Here is a 17,810-nt window from a genome sequence, read left to right on the forward strand (position 1 = left end):
GACGTTGAGCTTTTTACCAATTATCTTCCTTTAAAGAGAGTTACGAACGCTCCACCGTGTTGATGCAAAGAGAGCAAAAAAAGTAGCTTCTTGTCAGCGCAATGCTTCAGCAAAGCCTGTGTGTTTTCTGGGACCAAACGCAAAGTGGCTCTAGCAAAGAGGGAGGAAAAGACGGAGATAGATGGAAAGGGGCCATCATTCCTTTTATGCATGTAAAGTGACATCCTCATCATTTTCTTGAGCAAACAAACTATTTAGCCATGGTGGTGGTGATGGTGGTGAAGAGCGCAATTGAAGTTTGTTTCTGTGGTTGCTTCATGGAAATGTTGCTGGATAATTCCGAGCGTGTGAGCAAATGAAACTTGTGTTTTAGTCAAAAGCGTTTGCTGGTTGAGGTTGGTTTAAATACAGCGTCATTCTCGGCGTAACTATATCCAACTAAACCTTCTTAACAAAGCCCCAGAGTAATTCCGGACTTTTGAGTTTGCTGGTCGGTTCTCCCACAATAGCAATAGCTTATTTGCTTACGTTCAACAAGGTCTTGTGTGGCTAGTGTGTTTGAAACGGCGGAGCTGTTCACATATCCGAACTGAAAAATGGCGATAAATGATGACGATAGGTTTTGAGCTCTTGATGGTCTGTCAACGAACCACAGTTGGAAATCACGGGTCTACATCGCTACTGGTAGACATGTCGGACCTGTGAGCCTTGGCTCCGGGTTTACTCCCTTCTACTCTTGTTTTTAACTCCAAAACTAGCAAAATGTCGTGGATCAAGTGATATATGCCAGGGCTATTACACGTGACCTACTCTTGTCAATGGTGATGCCCTATTGCGCATAAACTTCAAAAAAGAAAATAAAGAAAAGAGAGTTGTTGTTGGCCGAGCTAAAGCCGAAGACAGAGGGACAACCCATGAGAGTTACTATGATAACGATTTTTTTTTTTTTAAAAAAAGGAGGAAAGGGTCTAGCTTACTCTTGCAAAGCCATCATCGTCGTCTTCTCCGTTTTGATTATCACCCGTATCTTTCAACTGCCTCACGTAAACTCGACTTGGATGTCGCGTGTCTATGGCTTCGGAAAGACTGCGTCGCCGCACTATACTGTCATCGCTAGTAGCCACGGCCAATAGATCGTCGTTGTAGCTCATGGCCAACTTGGCCACACTTTCAATGCCCCCCATCCGGTCCCTGGTTTCGAATCTCGCAAACTGTTTGATTCGTTTCCTTTTCTCAATGTCCCATAAACAGACATATCCATCGGATCCACCGGTGTACAACATCTGCTTAGGAGACTTGTCGAACAAGATCGAGTTTATGGGATAGACTAAATCGAGTCCACTGGTCTTGTTGAAATGACGATGGCTTTTAAACGTAAACTTTTTTTCTTGTTGTGCCTGTGGCGACGGATCGAGCGATTCAATCGAAACTCGGGCGTCGATTGTTGCCACGGCGAACCCTTGCTGATTAGGAAACGCCTTGAGGTCTTTGAATTGGTATCGTAGGCCAATATCTCGAGTTTCAAGCGGCGTGTTCAAGTTTTGCAAATCGTAAATCTCAATCAATTGTCCACTTAGTCCCAATATGAGGTACTTGTCAGTTGTGTCCATGGTCAAAATCTTGTGTGTTTTCTGAAACGTTGAAATGGGGCGTTGTTGCCGCTGGTCCAATACTAGTAATTTCCGACCAAAAGTGCTAGCCAAGATGGAATGATTACTGCCGCGGCACAAATTACTGATGCCAGCTAGATGATTGTCCTCTTCTTCTTCTTCTTCTCCTCCACCAGTGTAGCCGTCGCCACTATTACTATGATGCAGTCCCCGAGCAAAGTCCCTGCCAAGTTTCATGTTCTCAAAATCAAGCTCTTGAACTGACCCATCTAGCGAACCAACAATCGGACCACCGATATCGGGGTATAGTAGACAAAGTGGAGTCTCGGCGGTGTCGATGATGCAGATGGGAGAAGTGCTTGGTTCTTCATGCGGGTAGTTTTCTAGGGACTTGCACTTGTAAAGTAGCAATCTGTTACACCATGACGAAACTAGGAGTTGGTCCTGTGCAGTGGCGGAGAATTTGAGGTCAGATATGATATCTAACTTCTTTGGCGTGGTTAGTTCTATGAAATCGGTGTACATTTTCCTATCCTTCTAAAAAGCGGGATAGCGGGACCTCCTGAGTTAACTCTCTCTTTGCTTTCTTAAAGTATAAATATGGAGATTTGACTCAACGGAGGTGGGATTTTCGCTCAAGGGAGGTATAAAGGTGATAGTTTTCGACTGTATACGTCCCGGCTTGTCCTTTTTCTTTTTTTTCTATTTTCTGAATTTACTACCGCCAGGGTGTTGCACCCAAAAAGAGGTCATCTCCTCACGCCACCATCTACGGAGAGACTCGATAATTTACACTTGCAGAGATTTGATATCTACTTACGAAAACCTTTCATTTTTTGAAAAGGAGAAAGGGTCCTGGCAAATCATACTTGGCACTTCAAGACCATCTTTGGTGCCCCCGTGGTTCCAACGACCAAAAAAGTAAGGAGGTTGAAACCTCCACCCTTTTAGATGTGCTACCATGTGTAAACTTTTGTGTCATTGCGCAATTTCTACTCCCGCTATCCAACCAGCATTAACAGCAAGAAGAAGCCCTCGGCAGTTTTCCAGCACCGAGACAGTCCTATTGCAATCGTTTGAGTAGCCCTGGAAATATCAAGCGGTTGGTGTAGGCAGTCGTCTTCCAGAAGTTTACTGAGTGTTTCTTCCAAGAAAAGCACGTGACTGTCACGTGCGTGGCACGTGATTAGGTACATTTCCCTTTTAGTTCAATTTATCAACAAAACCCCCAAACTTTGCTTCTTCTTTCCTCCCTGAAAACCATCAGTCCACCTTCTATTATTCACATTACTTTCTGTCTCACTGCCATTCATTGACACACGGCCATTCAGAGTCGGTCAGAATCAGTGATTCTCTGAAGCTAGTCTTATTGTTCTTTTTCATCAACTTTCGAAGCTTCCTTTGACTGTTTAATTGGGGAAAAAAAAAACCTGAGTTTCATAACCAAGGTACATACAGACGTACATACATACAGATAAAACTTTTGAAACATTATCCTAGGAGAACACCCAAAGAGCAAAATGACAGATCCGAATTCATCGCCCCGTTCAGCCTCAAGTTTGAATTATACCCAGCATCCCGTCAAACCCGAATTGGCTTCGATCCCATCGACATCCACAAACAATAAATCACCAGATATAACACAACAGCTGGTACCACCGCCTTCTTCAAATATGAGCGACGTTGAATCTTTGAACCGAGCAGCAACGGTGAAAGCTGCAGCTGGCCAAGCATCATCTTCAGAAGCGTTGGCTCCTCCACAGCAAACACAACTTGAAGCATCTGAACCTCCACCACGACAATTTCAAGCCACCAATTTACAAGCGAAAACTATGTCGCCTGCAAGCGGAATCTCTCCTTTCACATCGCAACTTGCCACGGGCAACGATAACGGTTCAAATCATAAACCCAAAGTCAAAGTGTTGGACGTTGCCAGAGACATGGCCCATGGTGGAGATATCTTTAAAATCCCTCCATCTCCAAATTCCACCATCAATAAGCATACATCTCAGTCTTCCTCGTTTAGCAAGAGACATTCTATGATAAGCCAATACTCTGCCAAGACCGAACATGAAGAAGCCGTGCCTGTTACTGTGAAACGCACCGATTCAACAAAGCTCAAGTTTCTCGGAAAGGGAACGTCTGGCACTGTCGGCCCCAGCACCGGCCCCAGCACCGGCCCCAGCACCGGTACCACCTTCAAAATGGACGAAAATTTGCACAAGGATCGAATTGTGCCAAACAAGCAAAAGAGCCCTCGACTCATTTCCAAAGAATACACGGGAGAAGAGTACCTTGACCGCTCGAGATCTTCCGCTACTGAAACTGAAGACTCATATGAAGCCGGCTCTGAATTTGATGACTATGACGATGAAGCCGAGAAAAGTTCGATTCAAATGGGCAAATTGCCTACAAAAGCATCTGCTGCGCAAAGCACCCCTGACAAGAGCTTTCAAACCAAGATTGAAGGCGCTATACCTCCGAGATCCCCACGTAGACTTCTTTCCGTTGCCGGTATAGTTGGAGGTGGAAGTGCCAGTAGTAGCAATGGCAGTTTCACTACTGCCGAATCTACTAGTGGCAATCTTCCTACTAGTGCCGCCGCCACACCCAGAGCGAAAAAGAAGAGGCAGAGTATGGATGATGGCAGGAGGAAATCGATTCAAGTTGACTTGGACCGGTTGATGAACGACGCAAGCTCGATTCTGTCGTCGAATTACACGCAAGAACCACCACTACCTGACAACGAACAGGAAATACAAGAAAAAGAAGAAGAAAGGGGACTCGGTCTTGAAATAGTCGCGGAGAAACCAGTTGAAATTCAAAGTCCCGGTGACGAAATGGCAGATGCCGAAGCTGATGAAACAATGAAGCTAGATGAAGAACAACCACAAATTTCATCACCACAACAACAAAAAGAAGAAGAAATGGCATCATCGCCTCTACTGCTCGAGAGGGCAAAGTTACCCCCTCGCCCCTCCGCGGAACGCGTACTATGCGCACGCCAACTCTCAGCCAATTTACAACATCGCGAACTCGAACACGAAATCGAGCACGAGCACGAACCAGCACCGGTGATTGAGCCACCGAGTCTCATAGCTGAGTCCGCGCCAGTTGAAGAAATCAACGATGAAAACTACACCGACATTGAAGAAGAAGAAGAGGAGCCAGTCCAGTTATCCCACTTGCCATCGCGGGCGAAATCAGTCAAGAGCTCCATGCGCCGTGGCAAATCCTCGCATGAAACCCAACCTCTCCCCAAGGATGCCCACTTGAAAAAGCAGAAGAAGAAGAAACATAGACATCATCATCATCATGGCACAGCTCCGGATTTGAAGCCCTTCAGTTACAACACTCTAATCTCGCTCCTCGAGAGCATGAATGGTACTATTATAGGTGAGGAGTTTAGCAGTTTGAATATTCCAGTTCGAGAGAAGCAATTGGTGGAGAAGATTATTGATAGTTTGAGTCGGTTGAGCGCTGATATGGTTTTGGACCAGGAGAGGTATGATGTCGGATGTAAGCGGTTGGAAAAGGCGCTACGTGTCTTGGAAGGGTTCTTTTAAAACCTGAAAATGAAGGTGAAAATGAAAATACACGTGTATATTTTTATATTTTTGTTTTACAGAAGTATGTATATGCAATTTTTTTCTTGATTATTTTGTTCTTTGGAAGTTTTTGGGCTATGATTCTACCAGATATTGGATTACACATTTAGTTATCCTCTTCATCATCTCTTCAATCAAATTCGAACTAATCAAGAAATCATAGTTCAATCGAATAAAGAAATGCGAGCCATCGAGATTTACCAATTGATCATTCTTATCTCTTTCCATCTCGTTAATGTTTTTGAAAATCATTTCAAACAATTGATTCAATTTGGCATTTTTACCATTGAGATCTCTTCGCATCGAGACTTTAATCAATGTTTGATTTGCATTCAATTTCTGTTGATCCATTTTACTCTTTTTAAAACAAAGCGAGATCAAGACTTTATCCTTTTGGATTTTTTTCGTATTGGGTACAGTTGATGATAAGTTAAACATAAACTGGATAAGATTGAGATTGTTAAAGATGCAGTCAAAGCAGATTTTGCTCAAGCCATTACTGAGTTTGATCGTGTCTTGTTGTTGAACTAGCATATTTTGCACAACTTTAATGGCTTGGAAAACGGGGTGTAAATCGCATAGGTATTTGATTATACCCACAATGTTATCACTGTGGTTCTGGTGTAGGAAATGGTTAACGTAGTGGATAATGAGCTCGACTTCCCATTTCTTGACGTCGATGGTTGAAATGGAAAGCGATTCAGATGCGTGGTTGGGGAGTCGAATCACCAATTTGTCAAGGTCGTCATTGACTCTAACCACGATATTGTTCATTGACGTGTCCAATATTTGCACATTGCCAGCTTTAAGCTGGTCAAACATTTTGAGCAAGTTGCTCAATTTGTTCAAATTATCAAATATCGAGTTGAGGAAATGGTCCTTTTTCGACTCATTAATGACCTGGCTTAAATGTAGCGATTTTGTAATCTCAAAAGTTTGCTTAGCTTCGTCAATGTGTATGTTAAGCTCTGCCAACTCCGGGGAGTTCTTTATGGCCAGGTTCTTTAGATTGCCAAATAGCTTCAAATACATCATGTTGACATTGTTTTGATTGATGAGTTGAATCTGAAGAAACAATTTGGCCGAGGAGTTTTCCAACGGTAGCAACTCATTGTTATAAACATTGTTATTATTGTCTATTTCAATCAAGGAGTCGTGAATGATGAACCCGTCTTCCTTGACGCTTGGTATTTCAAGTGCAAATTCGTGTAGAGCCGTTGCTGCTTCCGCTTCTCCATTGACTTCTTTAAAGCTCACCTGTTTCGATTCAAGCTCTTCCAAAATGACGTGATTGATAATCTTTTGAAATGCCGACTTGCCCAAATTCTTGAAAAACTCATAGCTCAACTCAGGATTCGAGAATAGCTGCTGCGAGTGGTTTATAACCCACGTGGCCTCGATGGATTTGATCCTCGCCACCCACCAATACGTCTTGGTGGTGACTCCACTAATCATAACAATGAGAAACCACGTTGACGGCCAGTGCTTGCGTCGATAGAATTGAATCCTATTGAACCCCACACTTGCGTCAACCGACGATCGAAGAAGCAGCAGCAACAACAACAACTTGTTGAATTCATTCTCGTTGATCTTGATGATGCTATTGTGGATCCATTCCGTGGTGGTGAGATAATTATTCACCTCCTTGGAAAAAGTCTCGAGTTTCAACTGCAACAAGTTTTCAATTACCCAATCGGCTACATCATTTTCCAACACAAACAGTTTATTGCCCATTGGCAAGTTTGCCGTGAGCGGTTTGGGCGAATTGATTCTCTTGAGTATTCGCGTTTGTATTGGTGTCGGGTTGATGAAATAAAAGTGGCCCGTTAGCGAATTGATGGCCATCGCCGTTGTCTTTTTCGGCGAAATGGAAAAGATCATTTCATGTGGTGACGGCATGATAATCTCGTGCGATGACTTTAGTTCAAACTTGCTAAACACGGTTTTCATCAACAGAGCCGAGTGCTCAAGCATGAATGCGCTGATGACGGACTCGATGTTGATTTCATTACACCCCATCTCATCAAACAAGTCGTCGTTGTCGTCGTCTTGATTGGCGTTGGCTTGAACCACTTCATTAACAACTGCCTGGCTCTCATATCGACCATTTTTGAACCATCGATAGTTTAAATTGAAATTACGGTCAATGCCAATCTCGATAAACGATCTCCAATTCTGGGAAAGATGATTCAGTGACCAGTAATTGACAATGATGATGGAATTGCCCGTTTGGTAATTAATTTGCAAGGTGTTTTTCCACTTTGTAGTATTCATCAACTCTCTCAACTGCTTTGCGATGAGAAACAACTTGAATGAGATGGTGTATTTATGAAGCAACTCATACAACCCTTGAAGCCCCAGAGTGACCAAAGTCTGATTAGCAATTCTTTCCAATTTGGCGTACGATCTAGGTGGGAGCCGCGTAACAACGCCGCCATCGTCGCCATCGCCATGAACAATCAAGTTCAGACCTGGGTTTATGCCAAACAAGAACTTGAAATCAATTATATAAAACTGATTCCCAGCGTTCTTGTCTTTTGGTTCTTTTGATTCTTTTGATTCTTTTTCTTTTTTGCTTTCATCACCATCATCATCACCGTGAACATGATCATTTTCGATTATAGCATCGCTAGCCAGAGTTATACTAACTTCAAACTCATTGGCCACCCGGATATAAGCCCGGCCATCTCTAATTTCATACTGGAACCGCAGCGGGATTTCCATCAAGGCAAATCTCGTCATGAGAGCCAAGTTTAGATCCTGGAGCACTTCAAGCACTTTTTGCGGACTGATTTTCTTTCTTTTCAAATAATTGCGCGACGGTAGTGTTGGTCGACCATGGTAAAACACCTCTAAAGCAGTGGCAATATCGAAATTCGGCAATTTTGCAGCTCCATACCCCAGTAGAGTTTGTAGTTGAAACATCAACTGTTCAAAATTGAAATCCTGATGTCGAAACCAATTGAGCAAGTCGATGAACTTTGACACGTCTTGAGAGACATTGCTCCATTTCACCAAAGTGTAAACCTTGATGAAATCCTGACGGAGAGAAACAATCACGTCCAAGAGATATTTTTTCCGCTTAACGTCGCTTTCTTCTTGGGCATTGATGGACAAGTTTTCAATTGCTGTTAGGAGTTGTTTGTATGCCTCTTGCGAGTAGTACTTTAGCACGTTGGCCAAAGGTAGTAGATTTTCCGTGATGTGTGGTATTTTTGGGAGCTGGCACTCTTGTTCTTCTTCTTCTTCTTCGCCGATTTCTTGTTTTATCACTTGGCCGTTCTCGTGGTTGTTACCTTGACCGTTTCCATTGTTTATGTGACTGCTTCCGTCGTCACTGGGATTGGAATGTTCTACCGTTCCATTTGGGCCTCCATCCATCTTGCTTCATCCATGAATAACAGGGTTAATAATAACAATACTAGTAGTAATACAAGGTTTTTCTCAAAATGAAAAAAAGAAAAACGAAAAAGCAAAAAAACCGAAAGAAAAGCAGGTGATGAAAAATGAACGTGGACCTAGACGTGGATGTGGATGAGATGAATGATGATCCAACTCTTGACAAGGTGAATAGATGAATGGATGGTGAATCCTTTTGGTTGCCTAAATGGCTGTCACTTTCTTGCGAGGGTTCTTTTTTACTCTTTTTTTTTTTATTTAGTTGAGTGTCGCGACACGCCAGCACTTGCGACACAGTCGATATTGACCTTCAACACCAGCAGTTTGCCATATACGAGTGACACGGGTACTTGTCCTTCTTGCCAAACCTCTACAATGTTGAAAGGGCTAGCCTGCCTTCTCAATAATCTAGGAATATATTTTGAAACTTAAATAATCATACACATATAGCGACGGTAAAAAAAAAAAAGGAAAACAAAAAAAAAACATCGTCGAACAAAACATTAATACAGCGTAAAATTAGTCTAGCGAGCGTGGGGTCAAGGGAGGAGGAGGAGGAGGAGAAGGTGGTGGTGGTGGTGATAGGCTTATGGGGTCCATGTTGCAAAGCTCACGATTGGGGCGGGAACGCATTCCGTGATCCAACGAAACTCGGGCATCTTGATGATTTCGCCAACGTTGGGTCTGCGGTCTTTGCGCACCAAGACCATATCGACAAACAACTTCAACTGTTGGAAAATCTCTCGGATTCCCGCATCAATGTCTTGGCTGGAGATTTGGTCGTGGACGTCTAGCCAGCCCCAGTCAATCATGGCGATGCGATGCGCAGTGCTTGTCTTTTTAGATCTCCTTCTTTTCAAAACCGAAGGGGAGATGCCCGAGGGTGATTTTGAGTTTGGTGCTGAGTTCAGATTGACATCAAAGGGTAGTTTGTTTTCAAGCATGCAGTAAATGAGTACACCAACGGCCCATGTGTCGGTTAGTCTCCCGTCATAGCTCAACCCCATGAGAATCTCGGGCGAGATATAGTCCTGGGAGCCGCATCGAGTTTGTAGTAATTGCTCGGGCGAGTCCAATTTTTTCGACAATCCGAAATCGCTGAGGTTGATAAAGGGGGTCTCCATGGTTTGGTTACAGGCGAAAATCTGGTCAACTTCTTCAGCCGTGTACAAGAGCAAAATGTTTTCCAACTTGATATCGCGATGGATAATGTTTTGCTCGTGCAAAAAGGCCGTTGTGAGGATGAGTTCACAAGCAACTCGTTTGAGGTAGATCCAATAGCCGAGATTCTGGATATTGACCAGTTGGTTATGCTGCAATAGGAAATTGAGCAAGTTGCCCCCGTGGCAATAATTCATGAAAATCAATTGATCGGCGCCGCCATTTGCAGTGTCACCAATTTCCAGATTTTCTTGTGCTCCTGGTGGTGGTGGTGGTGGTTGCGTTGGTTCCGATTCTTCTGAAGGTAAAGTTTCACATTCAATTTCCAGTGACGAGATGTTGAGAGTAATGTCGTAATCGATTAATGAGGTGATGCATGGGTGATACGAAACATGATAAAGGATGTTTAATTCTCTTTTAATGAATGATTTGAAATTGGGGATTTGGGATTTGGATTCCGGTATGGTGATGATTTTTATGGCAACTTCGTCATCAAAACTTTTCGCCAATACAACTTTACTGAAATTTCCCTGGCCTATTTCGCGGACAAAGGAAAAAGTGATGCCAAATCGTTTTGAATAAAACAGGCTTTCTGAGAATTTTGAAAGCTGGGGCAAGGTGGGGGAGGTGTTGGGGGTTATTGGCGATTCAATAGTTTGCTGCTGCAGCAGGGGCTGCTGCTCTCGCCCTTGCTCTTGCTCCTGTTCTTGTTCTCGTTCCTGTTTGGCTCTGTTTGAGTCGAGTGAACATATAGTGCTCGAAGCACTTGGAGTATTTTGAGGCTTTTCTTGTTGTTGTTGTTGTTGTTGTGGTGGTGGTGGTGGTGGCTGTGGTTGTTGTTGTAGCAGCAGCAGCAGCAGCAGCAGCACTTGAGCAGGATTGGAGTTGATTCGCTTTGGAAAGTTTAAGCTGCGAACACGTGCAATGGGTTTATAGTCGGAAACAATTCGACCAGAAGCTGCCAGCGCTATAGTGGTTGAATCTGTTCCAGTACCAGTTTGTCTTCTTCGCGGGGGTGAGTGCATAGCATATTGGGCGTGGCTATAGTTTGAAAACGAGCCGTTTTTCAACACTGGTGTAGGCAATTGGGCTATTCTATCAAATTGCGCAGAAATGGGGCTCACGGGCGGCATAAACGTCGAGCCATTGCTGCCCGGCGAGGACGAAGGTGAGTTTGTAAAACGGTGTTGCAAGAGAACCGGTTCGCCAAGGATGCCATTTAAGGATCTCACGGTGCGATGCGGCACTGGCTCGTCGTAATGCACCTCACTTGGGTCATCGTTTCCATTGCCATTTCCATCGTCATCGTCTTTGTTATTGTCACTGCCGCGAGGGACTTGGATTCGAAGTCCACTCATCTGGTTTCTTGTATTTTTGCGGTTTGAAGAAGGGTTTTGGTACATTTGATCCTGTTCTTCTGGGGCCTATATATATATGGGTTAGGGATCTAAGTTAAATGTATATGTAGATGCTGGATGCTTAGGTTAGACCCAAAACAGAACAACCGGTGGAAACTTGGGAAACTGGGGAAACTCTTGCACTCTGAACAAGAGGAGAAGCATGAAAAAGATCTCTGCTTTCCTTCTGTGAACTTTCTGGTGGGAGACTTCCTCAGATGTGGGCTGAAGTATGGCCTCTTCGCTTCTTCTTCGTTATAATATATACAACGGTGAGAACCGTGGGCCTGTGTTTGCAGGTAATGATGCCCTTCAACTGGTAGCTATATGGGGTGCTCTTGTAGTATCTCTCCACCAACTGTGAAGGTATATCGAACAGATGGGCCTGCTGGGAATATATATTTGGCGAAAACAGATGGACTCAGTGAAAGACGCGATCTTCTGGTCTCCGTATGAGCAAACTGTATACTATTAAATAGCACTGACAGTTGTATCTAGAAATTTTAATTGCTGGGGGAGGTTGTGGTTATTGCCTTGACAAATACGTGATTAAAATTCACCACCGTCCGTTCCAGCTCCCCTCTCTTTATATACAGATATAGCTATACATATATACTGGCTACTGGCTACTGGCTACTGGCTATTAGCTCCTCCTATTGAGTCCGGACTGCTGAATGGTGACTGTAGGGCGTATTATAGAGTCATAGCACCAAGAGTGCCGTGCTAATAATAATATCATAGCGGAAAGAGCATCATCTCTCCAGATACATAATAACCGGGTAGTGCACAATGTACCAACTCTCTTACGGCCTCCACCACCTCCACTATCGCTATCATCACCACCCGCCAGTGGCACGGCTTAAAACGAATGCACCAGGGACTCTCTTCAACAACAGTATAGTCATTGTCGATTACTCAAAAGATAGCCGGCATAAAGTAGACTTGCCCTTTGCTAGACGTTTTTTCCCATTTGCAAGTACCAGCTAACAGAGGAAGCTGCTAGTGGTAGTTACTTGTAGGAGCAAGTGCTCCACATCCGTGCCGGAAACGGCTTCTTTCCGAGGTTGACAAGTATCGTATACATGTAAGAAACGGAAATAAAAGCTTATCGCTGACTCGATTGACAGCTGCTCCATAGACCGATTGGGGAGCTCTATTGTCACTCGTTACTCGTTTTGAGACGTTTGATGTGGAAATCAAAACATACACATTTCAGAGACAGGTCACTTTTACATGCAATTGTGTGTGTGTCTCTCTCCCTGGCTTCAAACCCCCCCTGCTTCGTCACCTGATACATTGTGTAGAGACCCGATAGATGACTCTTAGCTGGTGCGTCGCTCGACCTACGTTGAACTAAATACTGGATTGAACAGTTGTTTCTGTTGCTAAACAACAAGTCGTGTATTTGACTTGTCACTTGTCTAAAAAGATTTACGACAGGCGGCTTGCATGAGTGTACTTCCCAAGCGGGTAATCGGTGATCCTAATTGAGACAGACCCCCGAGCCGCTCGCTTCCATCGCGTCCCCACATGGAAATCATCACTGGTTCATACACGGCGATGAGCTTGAAGCATAAGCAAGCGAAGGGTGCGTAGGAAAGCCATCTCTCTTTGCTAGCCCATCTCCAACCCATCCATATCCCTCACCCCCTTCCCTTTCTCCTCACATACAAACGAGGTTAAAAATTCCTTTTAAGAAAAAAAAAAAACACGGTTTAAAAGACGCGTTAATTGAACAGATTATATCCAATTTACCAAAATTTGACGATGTAATTTTTTTTCGTTTTAATTGCGTGGAGAGAGAATCGTGAATGTATCATGAATCCACGCTTAAAAGGACCGAACCCACCCCCTCCCCCCCCCTAATTTTTTTCAGCCACAGGGATCTACCTAGAGTCTCTTCCATCGTTTATTATCGTCCATCTTTCGTTTATTTCTGCGGCAGTGTAAAACTAGTCCGTCGGTTAAAAGGGGGGGTAAAATCAGCAAGCTGCTGAGTCATGTTGGATCATGCTGGACCCTGACTCCTCAATGCAAAATATTTAGAAACCTTTGCCATCCCGTTTTTTCTTTTCTTTTGTCGTTTTTGTATTTTAAGGTTTCGCTTGTGGGAGTTTACCGTTGACGACCTGGTGGGGGGGAACGGGCTGCGTTATCAAGCGTGTTGGCTCTGGTAACGGTAGTGGTAGGTGTCGTGATGCCCCAGTGTCGTGAAAATTTTCAGATCCGACACTCCAAGTCACTGGTCGTGTACTTTTGATCGTTTTTTTTTTCTACCGTTCTTCTGCAACGGTTGAACAAGAGTCCCATAGCTGCAGCTTTCAGCTGCCTTACTACATTCCCACTTCTCAAGTGGACCCTGGAGAGTGTTGACTTGCAAAGGCAGCCTAACAATCTCTGTTCTCAGGCTTCAAGGGGAGGTCATAGGGGGAAGGCCGAGTCTACGGTCCAGCCGCTACCGCCGCCATAGCCTGGTGGGCCAACTTACACGACCACCCCCCCTCGCTCATTTACACGCTTCGGGAGAGACCTCACCCCTCAGGATTAACCTCAACCACTCAGACTAGGACCCACTCCCTCGTGCATTTGTTTTTTCACTTTATATTTCAGCTCATCCTCTAAGTAGCTTAGATCCTCATCCTTGTTAGTTTGGGGAGTCCTGTCTATATTGTATGTTTTTTGGTGGGAGTGGTTGTTAGCGCACGGCGTAATGTTGTAGTAGGCGAACTTTTGGAGTAAAAAGATATTGGGGCAAAAAAACTCACCCATGCTTCTCACAGCTAAACACAGCCTAACCAACCTCTATTCCATAACCACCCTTGCAACTACACCAACAACAAGTATAACAAGATAGCCGTCTGTTTTTTCATTTGTCAGAATCTCCCCTTATTTACCTACTGTATTGCTGTATAAAACACTAAACTACTAGGAAATGTCTTTCAACACGGGGGCGACTCCGGGATTCTGGGGTCACGGTAGTAGCAGCAGTGACCAAGTTTACCACCAGGGGAATCCGTTGGACTTTGACCCCATCAAGGATGATACCGGCTACAGCGACATCTGCGAACTAAACCAGGAAAACGTGAGACTACTCAACAGCCAACACCAGTTTGAAAACTCAAACCCCGTCAACAGCACCCTCTCGGGTTTCCAGCAGCCATATGAATATTCGTTGCATCCACTACAATTCCAAACACGAGAAGAAGCCCTGCACGGTAAATCAGGCCTAGGTGAATTCTACCAGGCAAGCCAGTTCCCATTCCCACATCCCGCCAACTTGAACTCGAACCTGAACTCGAACTCAATCCAAAACAAAAATCACAACCACAACCAAATTGAAAATGAAAATGGACAACACATTGGTGTGGATTCGGGCTCTTCCGAGTCTTCGCCTCAAACAAGTCATAACCATAATATGCCCACACCCAGCACATCTGAAGCTTCGGGAAATTTTGAAACCGACAGCTACAAATTGTTGGAAAAGCCAACCACCACCACCACCACCGCAAACAAGGGCAGGAAAAGCGCTTCGCTGCAGAAATCAAAGAAACGATTACTAGATGAACAAGACGCTATTTTGATCGCTAGAGACGACTCAGAATTGACCGACGAAGAATTGCAATTAAAGCGCAAGGCCCAGAATAGAGCCGCGCAACGAGCATTTCGAGAACGTAAAGAGACCAAATTGAAGGAACTCGAAGCAAAACTCTTGCAAAGCGAAGGCGAAAGACAACGGTTGATGGAAGAATTAGACAACATCAGCAAGCAAAACTTGAGCATAACCACCGAAAATGAAATCTTGAAAACCTCGGATAACTCAAACTTGATGACATTGTCCAACAGCAACAACCCCGTGACCAAATTCGACTTTCCGCAAACGCAAGATGCCTTCATTGCCGAGATATTGCGAGGTAATGAACACCATTTGAAACCGGCCTATATCAATAAAGTATACGACGATAGCCAGGGCAAGAAATTGTTGGCGTTGGGTGCCGTCTGGGACTACTTGCAGATCAAAGCCGAAGAAGCCAATTTGGATTCGAGCTCGATAGATTTCGTTCAAGTGATGGAGAAGCTAAGAGGTAATGAGAAATGCCACGGCTATGGCCCGGCCTATACGTTGGAATCGGTCGATCAAGCCATCCGCGAAAGCTTCCACTGAAACAGGAGAGAGAGATGGAGAGACAGAGAGGGTTGGGGATCTATTTGTGTGTTAGAAGAGTTTGTTTAATTTTTCATTTCATTTCATTTATCGAAAAATGAAAAATGAAAAATGAAAAAAGAGATTGGACCTCACCTTTATCGCTCAAGGTTTGGTAATACGAATATCTGTACTGTTTAGTTTCAGTTTGTAAAGGTAAAGACGCTTTAAAAATGTTGAACTCGCGTGTGAATCTGGTGTAGATCTGGTAAAGTCCGCTGGTGATGGTGTAGTGGTTGACGGAAGGTTCTAGCACTTTTCGCGAAAATCACCACCACTCCAAATTTTTTATTTCTTCTTATTTCCAACTCTCTATATCAACAACGGACCAAGATCTCAAAAACTTCCCAACGGCGATTCCAACTTTCTCCCCATCCGATCCAAGCCAACCGCAACAAACTATGACCACAGCAGACGAATATAAAGCCGAAGGAAACAAGTACTTTGCAAGCAAGGAGTTTGAAAAGGCAATTGAAGCATTCACCAACGCCATCGAAGCATCGCCTCAGCCAAACCATGTCCTCTACTCCAACCGTTCCGGCTCCTACGCCTCGCTCAAGGAGTACGCCAAGGCATTGGAAGACGCTCAAGAATGCGTCAAGATCAGCCCAGAATGGGCCAAAGGCTACAATAGAGTCGCGGGGGCGCAATTTGGCTTGGGCAATCTAGAAGATGCGCAGCGCGCGTACCAACAATGCTTATCTTTAGATCCGTCGAATGCTCAAGCTAAAGATGGATTGAAATCGGTTGAAAATGCAATCAGGGCCAAGAATGCGCAAAGTGACTTGGGTTTGGGCCAATTGTTCCGTGATCCTAACTTGATTTCGAAATTGAGGAACAACCCCAAAACGAGCCACTTGATGGATGACGCGGCGTTGGTGGCTAAATTGGCGCAGATTCAAGCTAATCCTCAAGTTAATGCTACGCAGCTTTTGACTGATCCGAGATTGATGACGATTATGGCGACCTTGATGGGTATCGATATGGATTTCCCTCAGGAGGGCAACAAAAAAGATGAGCCAAGCGCCGGTGAACCTGCTAAAGAGGAGACAAAAGCTGAGGAGAAGCCAGAGGCAAAGGAGGCAAAGCCTGCTGCGGCAGAAGAACTGGAAGATGTGGAGATGAAAGATGCCGATGCCGATGCCGATGCCAATGCCGATGCTGGAGCTGGAGCTGGAGCTAAAGTGTCAGCATCAGCAGCAGCTAAGGAAGAAGCAGACAAGGCTAAAGCCGAGGGCAACACCTTGTACAAGCAACGCAAGTTCGATGAAGCTATCGCCGCCTACGACAAGGCATGGGAGCTCCACAAGGACATCACATACTTAAACAACAGAGCCGCCGCCGAATACGAAAAGGGCGATTATGACGCAGCAATTGCCACATGCAACAAGGCAGTTGAAGAAGGAAGAGACTTGAGGGCCGATTACAAGCTAATTGCCAAGTCTTTTGCCAGGTTGGGAAACATCTACTTGAAAAAAGATGACCTTGCGCAAGCAGTCAAGTATTTCGACAAGTCCTTAACTGAACATCGTACCCCCGACGTTTTAAACAAATTGAGATCAACTCAAAGAGAAATCAAAACTAGAGAAGCCCAGGCTTACATAAACCCGGAAAAGGCCGAGGAGGCTAGACTCGAAGGTAAAGAATACTTCACCAAAGGCGACTGGCCCAACGCCGTCAAAGCTTACGAAGAGATGATCAAGCGCGCACCGGATGACGCTAGAGGCTACTCCAACAAGGCCGCGGCATTGATCAAACTATTATCCTTCCCCGACGCCATCAAGGACTGCGACTTGGCCATCGCCAAAGACCCCAACTTTATCAGAGCGTATATCCGTAAAGCCAATGCCCAATTGATGATGAAGGAGTACAGTCATTGCATGGAGACCCTTGGTGAAGCGCGCGAAAAGGATGTTGGCCTCGGTGGGAAGAACGTCAGCGAGATTGATCAATTGATGAACAAGGCTACCTATCAAAGGTTTCAAAATATCGAAGGTGAAACTGCTGAACAGACTATGGAGCGTGTTAGCAAAGACCCGGAAATTGTGCAGATTTTGCAGGACCCCGTGATGCAGAATATCTTGGCTCAGGCTAGAGATAACCCTGCTGCGTTGCAGGACCACATGAAGAACCCCGAGGTTGCTAAAAAGGTCAATATGTTGATTGCTGCCGGTGTCATCCGTACTAGATAAATGCTAAAACCAAAAAATAAAATACAACTGAGAAAAGCTGGAGAAAAGCTGGAGAAAAAAATTTGCTGGTGAATTTTGAGTAGTTTGTAAATACCTCCTCCTTGAAATGTTGAACGACATCATAATCCTAGCTCAAAACTTCCTCCCCCTCTACCCTCCCAAATTCGTCAAAGTGATAAATATAAATTGAATTCAAATGGATACAAAATCTATTCAAGGCAAGATTAAAAATGTTACAGTTT

At 44.5% G+C, this 17,810-nt stretch overlaps 6 protein-coding genes across 6 annotated transcripts; 3 read left to right on the top strand and 3 right to left on the bottom strand. All coding sequences in view use genetic code 12, as the record gives it.

The window, feature by feature from the left end:
• Positions 1 to 968: 968 nt before the first annotated feature.
• Positions 969 to 2,135, bottom strand: LODBEIA_P56470 (uncharacterized protein; the record flags this gene model as incomplete). Its single annotated transcript, XM_066976002.1, has 1 exon — positions 969 to 2,135. One exon carries the CDS (start codon positions 2,133 to 2,135, stop codon positions 969 to 971), a length of 1,167 nt encoding a protein of 388 aa, XP_066832585.1.
• Positions 2,136 to 3,130: 995 nt separating this feature from the next.
• LODBEIA_P56480 (uncharacterized protein) lies at positions 3,131 to 5,176 on the top strand (the record flags this gene model as incomplete). Its single annotated transcript, XM_066976003.1, has 1 exon — positions 3,131 to 5,176. One exon carries the CDS (start codon positions 3,131 to 3,133, stop codon positions 5,174 to 5,176), a length of 2,046 nt encoding a protein of 681 aa, XP_066832586.1.
• A 117-nt stretch (positions 5,177 to 5,293) lies between these two features.
• On the bottom strand, positions 5,294 to 8,599 carry LODBEIA_P56490 (uncharacterized protein; the record flags this gene model as incomplete). Its single annotated transcript, XM_066976004.1, has 1 exon — positions 5,294 to 8,599. The coding sequence occupies one exon, from the start codon at positions 8,597 to 8,599 to the stop codon at positions 5,294 to 5,296; it is 3,306 nt and encodes a 1,101-aa protein (XP_066832587.1).
• Positions 8,600 to 9,204: 605 nt separating this feature from the next.
• Positions 9,205 to 11,136, bottom strand: LODBEIA_P56500 (uncharacterized protein; the record flags this gene model as incomplete). The annotated part of the gene is made up of 1 exon (XM_066976006.1): positions 9,205 to 11,136. One exon carries the CDS (start codon positions 11,134 to 11,136, stop codon positions 9,205 to 9,207), a length of 1,932 nt encoding a protein of 643 aa, XP_066832588.1.
• Positions 11,137 to 14,107: 2,971 nt separating this feature from the next.
• Positions 14,108 to 15,337, top strand: LODBEIA_P56510 (uncharacterized protein; the record flags this gene model as incomplete). Its single annotated transcript, XM_066976007.1, has 1 exon — positions 14,108 to 15,337. The coding sequence occupies one exon, from the start codon at positions 14,108 to 14,110 to the stop codon at positions 15,335 to 15,337; it is 1,230 nt and encodes a 409-aa protein (XP_066832589.1).
• A 440-nt stretch (positions 15,338 to 15,777) lies between these two features.
• On the top strand, positions 15,778 to 17,568 carry LODBEIA_P56520 (uncharacterized protein; the record flags this gene model as incomplete). The annotated part of the gene is made up of 1 exon (XM_066976008.1): positions 15,778 to 17,568. One exon carries the CDS (start codon positions 15,778 to 15,780, stop codon positions 17,566 to 17,568), a length of 1,791 nt encoding a protein of 596 aa, XP_066832590.1.
• Between the last annotated feature and the right edge of the window lie 242 nt (positions 17,569 to 17,810).

This window comes from Lodderomyces beijingensis (genome assembly GCF_963989305.1).
Source record: "Lodderomyces beijingensis strain CBS 14171 genome assembly, chromosome: 7".
NCBI lineage: Eukaryota > Fungi > Ascomycota > Pichiomycetes > Serinales > Debaryomycetaceae > Lodderomyces > Lodderomyces beijingensis.